Source organism: Azolla caroliniana, unplaced genomic scaffold (genome assembly GCF_043228905.1).
Source record: "Azolla caroliniana isolate FFs.n. ecotype wild unplaced genomic scaffold, voAzoCaro1.0.p SCAF_6, whole genome shotgun sequence".
Classification (NCBI taxonomy): Eukaryota; Viridiplantae; Streptophyta; class Polypodiopsida; order Salviniales; family Salviniaceae; genus Azolla; species Azolla caroliniana.
Window position 1 is genome coordinate 7,651,232 of NW_028230441.1, and position 12,738 is coordinate 7,663,969.

The 12,738-nt window shown below is 37.9% G+C and overlaps 1 protein-coding gene across 1 annotated transcript; it reads right to left on the reverse strand.

The window, feature by feature from the left end:
* Positions 1 to 1,012: 1,012 nt before the first annotated feature.
* LOC147862941 (ERAD-associated E3 ubiquitin-protein ligase component HRD3A-like) lies at positions 1,013 to 11,555 on the reverse strand. Its single transcript, XM_087320961.1, has 6 exons — positions 10,865 to 11,555; positions 8,998 to 9,489; positions 3,503 to 3,718; positions 2,840 to 3,163; positions 2,176 to 2,418; positions 1,013 to 1,488 (listed from the first exon to the last, which is right to left on the reverse strand). Exons 1-6 carry the CDS (start codon positions 11,510 to 11,512, stop codon positions 1,309 to 1,311), a joined length of 2,103 nt encoding a protein of 700 aa, XP_087177087.1. The 5' UTR covers positions 11,513 to 11,555; the 3' UTR covers positions 1,013 to 1,308.
* Positions 11,556 to 12,738: the final 1,183 nt, after the last annotated feature.

Genomic DNA, 12,738 nt, shown 5'->3' on the forward strand with positions numbered 1-12,738 from the left:
CCATTCACACACGCAAAGTCACGCTGAAAGGTTTACTATACACTATTTCATTCAACTGCAACAGTAAAAATTTCACAAGTGAAAACGTGAATCTGAATAATTTTCATATTTTAAACCACAAACATAGAATTTCACACTAATGAATAACCTTCGTAACGGTAGGCCCATGCGACATCCTCATCATTGGATGAGGGCTGTCCAAGAAGCAAGACCAATGAACCATCAACAAATACAACATTTCTTTATAGACAAACAACATATTCACAGCCCCAATGTAGAATATGTTGAGACTCATTTGACTGCATTTCCCGATTTTTCTCATAATTGATCTGAAAATACTCAGAATCAAAGGATTTGATGTAGGGAGTCATTAAGTAATGCACAACTCAATACTCTGGACAGTTTTAGGCAAACATAACACTATTTACAAGATATTTGTTAAGAGACATTTCATTAATTATGTCAATTGATCAAAATAAAGACAAATTTATTAATCAATGATGAATTACTTAATGAGCCAATTCATTAATCACGATAAGGAAAATGATCTATCAGCTATAAAGGTAAATCAAATAAGTGAAGAGTACATGTAGAAATGGAGGCATCGTGATTAGTTTAATACCTTCTGAGAAACTCTTCCACTTGGTTGCACACATCTCAACATAAAATTTTTCCCCTTTCGGCATGCAATACTCTCAATACTCATCTAGAATACTCTCAACACATTTTTCATATCCTCAATTCTCATCGAACATTACTTGGCTCATTTTCTCAAACTTCTCCAATACTATTTATTTATCAAGCATGTGAAATCAACAAAATCTGTTCTAAAAACGTTTGCAGTTCACTGCAAAAAACCATGATCATTTCTTATTAAGAAATTTTCAAACTTTTCCAGAGACAATAAAATACAGAAGTATTGCTGGGTAGGCAAACTCCATCCATTCTTTATCCTTTGATAGAAATCTTCACATTTTCACATAATCTTTTAATCGAAAAAAGGAAATGAGCATTCAACAAAACCTGCAATTTTATGGCTCACTTTGCTATTAAACTTTTACATCAATATATATAGTTCTCCAAACAACAGACCAAAGCAATGTCTAGACAATTTTTGCATTCTTTTTCTCTAAATTCAGTCAAGTTAAAACACTATAAATTGCCTAGAGTTGGCAATAACGACATTAAAAGGTAACCTTTCTCAAGCAGTATCTTTTTCTCTATTACAACCTTGATTGTGTCATGATACAAGTTTATACATGGGTTTTGTTTTTTGCTTTATGCCATGTATGAAAAGAAAAGAAAAAATCATGGCAGTGGTGGGGGTGGCACAGCTTGAGCATGTAATCGCCGTTTCCGCAGATAGAGCACAGTCATAAGGCAAACAAATAGAGTTGCCATTGTGATGTTTCCTTCATCAAGCAAAATATTCTTCAACCAGTCTCCAATTTGTGGCACCACTTCAGGTAAAGCATCCAATAGTTTAACCTGAATTTCATGAGCTTACACAATTAGCCATATATATATATGAAACTTTTGCGATTGAAAAAATATAAAAAAGCCAAATATTGAAAAAGCCCTTAGACAACCGATAAAATTTAATATGTTTCTCTACAGACTTCTGTCATTGAAAATAGCTGTTCATATAAAAGATCTTAACTGACAAACGTTTTGATCAGTTTTCAATATAAACGTTTTGATCAGTTTTCAATATAAAAATATTGCAGAAAATTTACCAAAACGCCATCCAACTTTTGAAATTTACCAGAAACATATGTACAAAACAGTTAATGGGATATCAGTGATCAAGAATTAAACTAGTTGGATTTTGGAGAAACTGAGAATTTTAATTCAAGCACAGAGGAATACACTGCTGATTAGTAACAAATTGGACAATATTGGGATAATTCATTACAATTAGAGGAGATTATGAGGCGGTAACTATTGCACTCAGAAATTAAGAGGTCATAAATTGCAAATTAAAGGAGATTAAAACGTGAGTGAACCCAAAATCCTCAAAAAGCAAAGCAAACATGAGAAACTACACGAAACTCTGTAGAGACTTGGAGCAAAAGAAAACAAAGAAGGAAAGTTATCATCTCCAACATTTAGATGGATGTTTTGGGTATTTCATGGAGTATTGATATTATTCGTTAATAATTAAAAGTAGCTTACCAAAATGTTATCTTTATAATTTTGCCGCAACCAGAGCCCAGTGAGAGCAAGATACACTGGCAACGCTGCAGATGGGTTGGTCTGAACGGCTTCGTCGTAGTATCTCTTGGCAAGGTGAAAATCCCTAGGAAGGCCTTCACCATGCTCATGCATGTATCCTAGATTAAATATCGCTTGTGCATTTGCTTGTAAACGGGCATGCTTATATGCACCCGCAGCACGTTCCCAATCTCTCTCTGTTCCCTGTAAAAGCAAACCATTATACAACGAGAATTAACAATTGATAGATGAGATGGAATTTGGCAGATAATGGAATTCGAAACAAATAATTAAGGCACAATTTTAGAAAACAAATCCTCCTAAAACATAGGAGTTATAGACACTTCGCAATTTATGTGAAAAAGCCCAAGGCGATGTACTTCCACTTATTTACTTACATATTGGTGAATTATGAACTGATAAGTAATATAGATATTGAAACAGAGGAATCTGTGCAAAATTAATTATGAAATGCTACGAAATGTGAACTCCTTATTTCAGCCTTTACAAACCCATAAAACAAAATACTGCCTACAGAGAATAAGTTCTAAATATCAATTTTGAAACGTCACATGTATCTTGCTGATTCTAAAACACCAGGTGTTAGAAATGTTAATAAGCATACCCGACCATAATAATAAGCATCTCCAATAAGAAGTGCTGCATCATCATTCCCCTGTTCAGAGGCATGCCACCAGAGAGTATGAGCTCTTCGGTAACGCTCTGCAGTTTCGCAGAAGCCAGACTGCCCTAGACAATATTCCTCTTCATGATACCTCTCTAAAATCCATGCAGCATTACTTTGTGCGATCTCATAACCAAGGTCAGCTGCTCTGGAGTATAAAAGCAATGCTTTCCCTATCTCCCCTTTCAAATAGCTTTCCAACGCCCACCTCATAAGTGAACCCCATGGACCTCTTTCAGCAACCATTTTATACAACATTGTCGCCTGCAAAACATGACTCTCAATTAATCATAGATGGAACTAATATGTGCATGCAAGTCTTATGAATAAACCAGAACCACAAACTAATCACATTTGATTGTGTTAGATTACAGTTATTATCATCATTAGTACAAATATGGACAAAAATAGAAGTGTATGCATATGTTCAAGACAACAATAATTGCTCATATTATCATCATATATTTGATGGTTAATTATGAGGAATTTGTCAAGTTATTACTTGCATACATAAATTTCTATCTAAATAACATGTGTGGTTGTCCATGCAATCCATTCCTAGATCACCTCTATGAACTTGAACAAGGAGTAAAATAAACTAACCATTGCTAAGTCTTTTGGCACACCCATGCCCTTCTGGAACAACTTGGCTAATTGATAAAAAGCCTTGGGATGTCCAGCATTTGCAGCATTCACAAGATGTTTGCTTGCTGCTTTAATGTCTCTTTTGACTCCTTTGCCTTTCAGATATAATACCCCCAAGTTGTAGAGTCCATCTGGATCATTGTGTTCTGCTGCCTTTTTGAAATAATCTCTAGCCTGTGCACAATTTCCTTAAATATGAGCATGTACTTCATATTTTCACTCACCTCAAAGACATGAATAGTTAAACAGAAGCTTTATGAATACGTTTCAGAGGGTGACAACTTCTACTTCTGCAACATCACTAATGATTGGCGCAGAATTGTAGAGTGGTTCACAAGGATACAAATATTAATTTCACTCCACTGGATAGACTGAATAAGTAAATTATGTTCAATTTTCCTCAAACTAAATTCCACAGTTTAATATTCAGTGTAGAAGCTCCACGTGATGTAATCGATTGTGCTATGAGGATGAATCATCGTAAAAAACAGCAAGTTCATTTGATGAGGAAGAAAATGGAAAAAAAATCTTCTTGGAGATGATAAGGAGAGTATAAAGTGAGGGATGCCATTTTCCACCCAGAAAATCATTAGGATATATGTTAGGAACCCTGTTTCAGCACATACAAAGTTTTGTTCAGGCTGGAATTATGAGATCTTCCAAGTCATATTGCTCACAACATTCTAACATGCTAAAGTCATGAAGAACCAGCCAGTGTTCTGCTACAAGTGCTAGAGAATCGTGTGAATTGAAAGGAGAGGGATGACTTATTTTTCACATAAGAGTGGGTGTTTCATCTGCAGGATGTAATTATGAGACCTTCCAGCCATAGATTGACATATCCGCATTCGTGGAGGTTACCGTACGAATGCATGAAAAAATATTCGTAAAAAAGAAGAAGAGTTCATAAAGTCCCTACTTTTTTGTTTCTTAGATTGTATCATATATCATATAAGTTATAACAAAGAGGACTTTGACAATAAAAAGGGGATATTTTACTTCACATTAAAAAGGAGACTTATACTAATAATATTTTTATAATAGATGTAAAACTTAAAAGTATTTGTTTTTTTTAATAAATAAATAAGGTTCATTAATTCCCCACTTTTTACTCTCCCACAAAATTTGATATTTTTATCTGTCATTAAAAATGGGACCTCACACTAATAATATTTTTATAATAGGTATAAAACTTAAAAGTATTTGTTTTATTTTTAATAAATAAAGTAAAATAAATAAATAAATAAAAGGTTCATTAATTCCCCACTTTTTACTCTCCCACAAAATTTGATATTTTTATCTGACATTAAAAAAGGCACCTCACACTAATAATATTTTTATAATAGATGTAAAAATATTTGTTTTTTTAATAATAAATAATAAATAAATAAACGAATGGTTCTGTAATATTTTTGGGGTCATTTTATATTCTCGAATATTACAGATGGTGAATACCATGAATATCACGCTTGGGTCAATCTATGCTTCGAACTCATAATGCTTACGACATTCTAAAATGCTGAAGTCATGAAGAAGTCAGCTAGCATTCTGCTACCAGTGCTAGAGAATCATGTGAATTGAAAAGAGAGGGATGACCAACATATATGCATGTATAGACAAAGAAGAGGAGACTCAGCCATACAGCAGGCTGGCATGCAGAAAATGCATTATCAGCAATCTACAAAGTGTAGACAGGAGTCCAGCTGAGGTGGGAGTGTGTTCGCTCGTAGATGCAGTGCAAACCAAAAATGTCCCCGATAAGATCCTACATTGCATCAAGCAGATTTCAATTATTTGTAATTTCTCACTTCAAGGCAGATGAGGCTCTGAGATCAGTAAATTCTCCCTCTGGAAAAATCAGATCCATGATGTTTTGATTCAAAGGCGTCTGTGGAAACTCGTCAGCAGAACATGACTAGCCTACATGGATGAAGAAGACTGAAAGGAACGAATCAACTAGCTAATTAGCAGGTAGTGTCCACTTCTCAGTGTTGGATTGTAAAAAACCCAAAGCACCTATGGAACAAGCTGCTTTTGACCCAGCTCGTGGGACACATTTTGAACAGTGCTAACAAGTGCACCCAGTCGCATACTTTCATACACTGATGCATGTGGTGCACTTCTGAGCAAGGAAATCCAATGAAGTTCTATGGTGGGTGGAGAGGCAGATAACATGTGGGACTCATGGGGAAGTACCCAAAGCAAGGGCCATTTTCAGGACTGTTGCAACCCCCGAAATGGAGATAGGAACTCTAATGATGAGCATCAAGACAAACACCAGCACTAAAAATGACGAGTGAAGAAAAAAATGCCCACTGAAAGGCCAACTGCAAGAAGGAAGCAGAGAACCTCAGCTTCATGGCTGGGAACATCATCTTAGTCAAGATGTTATCATATCAATGGCATTCTTCCATGTTTATCCACACATAGAGAGGATGACATCTTAACCATCCAGTCTGGCAACTCTCACCCCAATGTTCGATAATGTAAGAATTGGCGGAAGGAAAGGACTTCATGCTCGAGGAAATTTTCAATGTCCCTGAACTAAAAAGAGTTAGATATCGGTAGGAAGATTGGACGAGATCAAACAAGGTGGTGTTTTTGAAGCAGACATTCAAAAAACTCAAGGGAAACCTAGTTACTTTCAAGAGGTGACAAATACACTTACCTGTATCTGCTTTATGTAACTAAAAAGGAGTACCGGTTACTTACCACTGAGCACTCCATTACTGCAATATAGCATGGCTGGTTGGGTCAGTCTATGGCTATCTACCAGCCTTGTCCATTTCCAATTTTCAGTTCTCTGAACACTCCCCTACGGAAAGCAAAAAGTAGGAATGTCCACGACACGCACGTACAATCTGCAATTAATCCACTTGACCGAAGGCAGAGCACTATACTTCTGAACACTTCGCTACAGAAAGCAAAAAGTAGGAATGTCCACAACACGCACGTACAATCTGCAATTAATCCACTTGACCGAAGGCAGAGCACTATACTTTCTAATCTTCATTGATGATGCCACCAGGAAAGTGTGGCAGAAGCCCTTGAAGAGCATGGATGAAGTTTTCCCAACTTTCAAGGAGTTGTGAAGACAGAGAAAGGAATGAAGCTGAAGGCTCTACAATCGGATAAGTAAGGAGGACACCCTTTTCCATGAGCCTCAGAAGTTTTGCAAAGACCAAGATATCTGCAGAGCACCTATTTCCCACATACATTCAAAATAGCAGGACTGAAAGGATGAATCAAACTATCCAAGGGTGGATAGTGCCAATGCTTCAGCAGGCTAGCCTGAACCATGAGTTTGGGGCGAAAGAAATGTTGACTGATGTTTACGTCATAAACATCATCAATCTCTCTTCTTGAAACAAATCAAAGCGTCTGAAGGTAGCATAAGAACTCTGGAGCGGGCAGGCTCTACATTATAGAGATTTACAAGCATTTGGTTACAAGGCATATATATTCATGTGCCTAAGGAACTGCATCAAAAGCTGAATCCAAAATCGAGGAAATGCTTTTTCCTCAAGTTTGGGCATTAATTATGGGACTGGACAATGATCAGGTGCAATAACGCGGTCTCTTGCAAAGAAAAATGCATCATTAGCCAATCAAAGAGGTGGAATACAAAGGGACATATCTGTAGATTACCGTGTCCTAGGATCGAGATCTTTTACTTCAGATGGGAGTAATCGGAATATAGTGAATGCGGAGGATGATTCGAAGGTAGAAGTAGAGTGAAGGCCACATGAGAATGAAGTCAGTGGGACCTGAAGCACAGATGAACGGACAAGTGGATTTATGTTCGCTAATGCTGATATCAGCGGATGTCGGAGGACCCTAACATCCCAATGGATCGCAGCAAATAGCAACCATATCGAGCTAAAGGGTTTATGGAGAAACCTGAAACTCGACCTCTCAGACCGACAATCATGCCCTGTGAGAAAAGCCGTTAATAGCAGCAGCGGAACAATTGTTGGAACAAAATAGACACAGCCAAGATATGAGAAGGCTGTTAGACAGCAGTAGAAAAAATGGTTACAAAGAGTAGAGACAGCCAAAGAGTAGAGCAGAGCTTGTTTCAAGAAAGTCATAGTTACTGCCACAGTTTACCCGTGCTTGGTTGAATTTCTTCACTGCCCAGCTGTTTCAACAACAGAAGCAGAATATGTCACAGACAGCTCAGCATGCAAAGAAGTTGGTTGCAGATATGTGAGCAATTCAATGAAGTGTGATCTTTCACAGCAACAGCCGAAGTGCAATCACAGTGGCAAAAATTCCAGTTTTTCGAGCAAAGAAAAAACATCTTGATGTATATCACAACTTCATTCAAGATTACATGTAGAAGAACTGTATCATTCTGGAGCAAGATGCATAAGATGGACAAGACCACGGACGCACTGACAAAGGCTCTATTTGTGAGCTGCTTTTGCCATTACTGCAGAGTGATGTCGATTAGAGACCCATTATAGTCTCTGCAACATACCCTCTAGGTGTGAGATGGGAAATATATATACCATTCTATTTAAATTAGTATTACTAAGATGCAGTGTTAATCCACCAACAAATGTAACTAGTTAGTACTATCCCAGCCAGTTGGCCTTTGGTGGGAGATTGTTGTAATAAATGTGCATTGAGTAGATGGAAAGCCCATTTTGACCTGCCAGTGTAAACTCACCAACCTACTTATAAAAAGATGTTAACTAGGGCTTAGAGGGGTGACTGATCTTGTGGTGCTTTGTAGCTGTGAACGCACAGCACATATCTCTGTGTATTATCTTTGGTTTCCCCTCTCTTTGGTCTACTGCTTCAGTGGGTCCTTTATTGTTGGCCTTCTGCTTAGTTCCTGCCATCAACAGAAACTATCCACTAACTTGCAGGCTGCCGAACACAATACAAAATGTAAATGAGAGTTATGGGAATGACCACTCAACCTGTGACTGGTTAAAACCGAGACAAAAAAAAGAAGCCCTTCTGAATTCAGTAAGGCAATGTCTTGACATCATTCCGAAGTTTGGTATACAAGGAATACCAAGGACCATGTTGAGCATTGATGGTGTGTTACATGTTGCCAGGAATCAGAAACCAGACACTTCTTTTTAAAATACAAGTTAATTGACATTGCTGCAGTTACTACAACTGCAATTAAACACATGACGATTTGTGAATGGATTTGGGATTTCTAGAGCACACACAAGCATATGTGCAACAACATGATTATGTCAGCTGCTTCATATTTCAGAGTGAGATGGAAATATAGAGGTGTATGATGTTGTTAATGAACTAAAGGCAGCCAAGAAGTAAACGAGAGCAATAAAAAAATCTCATGAACAGTGAACGTCATGTGAATTGATAAAGTGAGGGATATCCACATATGTTAAAGAGGAGAAACAGAAAACGATAAGCATAAAATCAACTAATCCTTCGTTCAAATGACAAATCCAAATTCGATGTACCTTAGTATAATTTCTCTTTTCTACACCCTGGCCTTTTACGTACAAGTATCCAATGCCATTATATGCAGAGTATCGCTTGTTTCTCAATGCTGCCTGGAACCATTCAAGGGCTCTCGTGAAATTTCTCTCAACTCCATGGCCCCTTGCAAAAATTTCTCCAACAAACTCCATTGCTGTTGAATCCCCCTTCTCCACTGCCTTAAGAAACCAGTCCAAGGCCTTGGCATCATCTCGCCGCACTCCTCGTAAACCAGAGTAATAGAAAATACCCACTTTGAACATGGCTGCTGCATTTCCTTTCCGCGCTTGATATTCTAGAATTTGAAAATCATCATCTTCTTCACCTCGGAATCTTCTCAATGCCTCTTTGTTTTCTTCTAATCCATCATTTAGAGGAACTGGTTCTACCAATGGGCTGTCAATTGAGCTTGAAAAACTTGCCACAGCTGTTCCTGCAAGCTCTGCATACAATGCTACTGCCTCTTCATTCATCTGGATGAAACAAATTGGAAAAGTAATGTAACCGTTGCAGAGATTTATAGAAAAAGAAAATTCTTACTATCAACATTATGTGCTCTTTTAATGTGAACGAAATCACTTGTGAGAACTCAATTCGTAGTGTCTACAAACATTCTGACAAAAGAATATCGAATAAAAATTTCTGCAATCAGAAAATTGAGAGCTTGATGCTTTCAAGCATAAATATGGAAATTTCAAAACTACTCATTCTTCCACACAATATGCCAGATAACTAATTGAAAACTATGCTTCCAATCACACACAAAAATTCCTTGAATTCATCTGGATTAAACAAATTAGAAAAGTAATGTAACCGTTGCAGCGATTTATAGAAAAAAGAAAATTCTTAATATCAACATTATGTGCTCTTTTAATATGAACGACATCACTTGTGAGAACTCAATTCATAGTGGCTAAAAACATTCTGACAAAGGAATATCGGATAAGAATTTCCACAATCAGCAAATTGAGAGCATGATGCTTTCAAGCATAAATATGGAAATTTCAAAACTACACATTCTTCCACACACTATGCCAGATAACTAATTGAAAACTATGCTTCCCATCACACAAAAAAAATCCTTAAATTTGAATTGCAAATCTAAGATAATAAATGAAATTAGCTGTATTGCACCAGGTGCCAAGTAATTGAGCAAGATAAACCATAGGTAGATATTATTCTTACAGTTCTAATTCAATGTCACCCACATAGCTAAATTGTAAACTATATTAAAAATATGCTTTGAACTACAAAAGATAGAAAATCCCTTGGGGTGTGAATTGCGGAACTATGGTGTTAAACAAAATCTATATTATGTCTTATGCTGCCAATTTTATGGTTTAAATTGTTTGGCTTGAAGATTTCTTAAATAAATCGATTTAAATTTTGAGGATCTCTTAAATTGTTTGATTTAGGTTTGAGGGTCTCTTAAATGGTTCAGATCAAACAGTTTGGCAGTTTGATTTGGTTTCGTTTAGGCTACAGTTCTCTTAATCACTTTAAGCAAATCAAATCATTGCCGATGGTCTATGACTAATAACGGTACACCTTATGCTAGCAAGCATAAAACAAAATAAACCATATTTATGGATCCTTATTCCCCACTCATGCCAGCATAAATCAGAAACTACATTGAAATATACGCTTTCAACCATGAAACTATGGAAATTTCCACATAGCTTTCAAAATTATGGCTTCTTCTTTCACGTAACTTTATGGCAATTTTTGCAATAGTAGTAAAATAGGATAACCATACATGACTATAATACTGTGTTTGATGCTTTCTATCAATAAAATAGGAAAAAAAATGAATAATGACAAACCAGAGAATAATGGAGAAAGAAATACCTGTTGGCGAAAGTATCCATAAGCAAGAGCGAGTTTGGATTGGAAATTCCCACTTTCAGCAGCAAATGAATGATAAAGAAAAGCTTTTGAATCACTATGTTCAACACCAATTCCATTCCCATATAAAAATGCCAATGTAGATTGAGCATGAGCATGCCCTTCTTCAGCAGCTTTTCTAAATTGAGAAACCGCAGCAGATAAAGTATCTGGGTCGCCATAGGTAGCCGCATCAAGCATCTTTCTCACCCCTTCTATATACAACAAATCTTCTGATACAGTCGAAGGAGAAGAAGAAGAAGACATATCTGAATCTCTTTTTTCTTCGATCTCACCATAGTCTTCTGCTATGGTTTTCCACGAGCCAGGGTCCAGATCTTCAGGGTTCAGATCATCAAAATCACTGAAATCTTCTTCTTCTTCTTGTTCGTGTTCCAATACTGAGGATTCTTTTTCTTCTGATGAGTGAAGGAGGAGTGATTCTGTGTTGATGAGTTTCTCTTGGTTCGGAGATCGTTTTGTTGCTTGGTCATCTGCGAAGATGAGAACAAGTTTCTTCTGTCCTTTTCGAGCTGCTGCAAAGGAGGGGGGTATGGAGATGGAGAGGAAGAGGAGAAGGAAAAGCAGGCGCTTCAGAACGAGATCTACCATCGCAACTCTCTCTCTGTCTCTCTCTTCTGTTCTTCTTCTTCTTCTTCTTCTCCACCTCCTCCTGCTTCGTTCTCGTGGACAAAAATACACTCTTGTCCGACGTGGCATCCCCTTCCTCTATTATCCGACGTGGCATTCTCCTCTTGTTCCTCTACTCTCTCATGGAGGAGGGGAAAGCACAGTCGATTATCTCATAGGACGCCCTGAAGCTACCCACATGATTAACTCCTTCCGAGTGGCCCCATGTCCTATTGGCGCGGACCATAGTTTCTTATACTTCGAGATAAAATGCGATATCTCTAACGTCACCAACTCTAGTCAACCACGCCATGACATCACAATACATTTCACACATGAGCTCTCTGACATATATGCTCGACATGTTCAAGCCCATCTCTCCTCCCTTGATCCCTCCCTACCTTTAGAGAGCCTTAATACGAAACTCACACACATCCTTCATTCTGCAGCGGTTAGCAGCTTCCCATACACGAAACACTCCAATCAAGGTAAAGTAGGATCTATGCCACAAAATAGATGGTATGATGAGGATTGTAGGTGCTTACATCGACAACTTACAATATCGCAACTCAGTGGTAGTATTACCTCAGTACAAGCTCGTAAAGAAATGCGCAAGATGACACGTCGTAAGAGACGAGCATGGGAGGCATCCCAATATTGGGAACTCTACCACATGCTCATGAGTAACGATTGTGCCACTGCATGGAAGAGATTACGGGAACCAAGACCACAAACACCCATCGAAGATCCCGAAACTTGGCACACTTATACAGAGAGACTTTACCACATCCCAAACCAACCACCCATTCCAATGCCTTCCACACCCCGACCTACTGTGGGGACACTCTTCACGACCTCTAGGGTCACGAAGGTCATAAAGAAATTACAACATAGGAAGTCCATGGACCACACAGGATTGCGAGCAGAACACATCATATACGCGAGAGAGTGCCTAGCTCCCTTACTAACTCTAATCTTCAATCGTGCCCTTGCAGAGGGTTTTCCATCACAATGGACCATGAACACATTGGCCCCCATACATAAGGGGGGGGACCCCATGGACCCAAATACTTATAGGACCATTATGATAGGTCATACCCTTGCTAAATTATATGGTGCAGTAATGGAGGCAGAGCTTAGCGAGTATATGGAGACCTTAAATCTTCGTGCACCTGAACAGGCCGGCTTTAGACAAGCCTTCTCCACTA

Bases quoted from the DNA above. Each gene is read 5' to 3' on its own strand.
- LOC147862941 (XM_087320961.1), bottom strand. From the start codon at position 11,512: ATGGTAGATCTCGTTCTGAAGCGCCTGCTTTTCCTTCTCCTCTTCCTC. The intron at 3,719-8,997 runs GTACATCGAATT...AATTGTGCACAG, and splicing joins AAAAGAGAAATTATACTAAG to GCTAGAGATTATTTCAAAAA. The intron at 3,164-3,502 runs GTTAGTTTATTT...CATGTTTTGCAG, and splicing joins TGCCAAAAGACTTAGCAATG to GCGACAATGTTGTATAAAAT.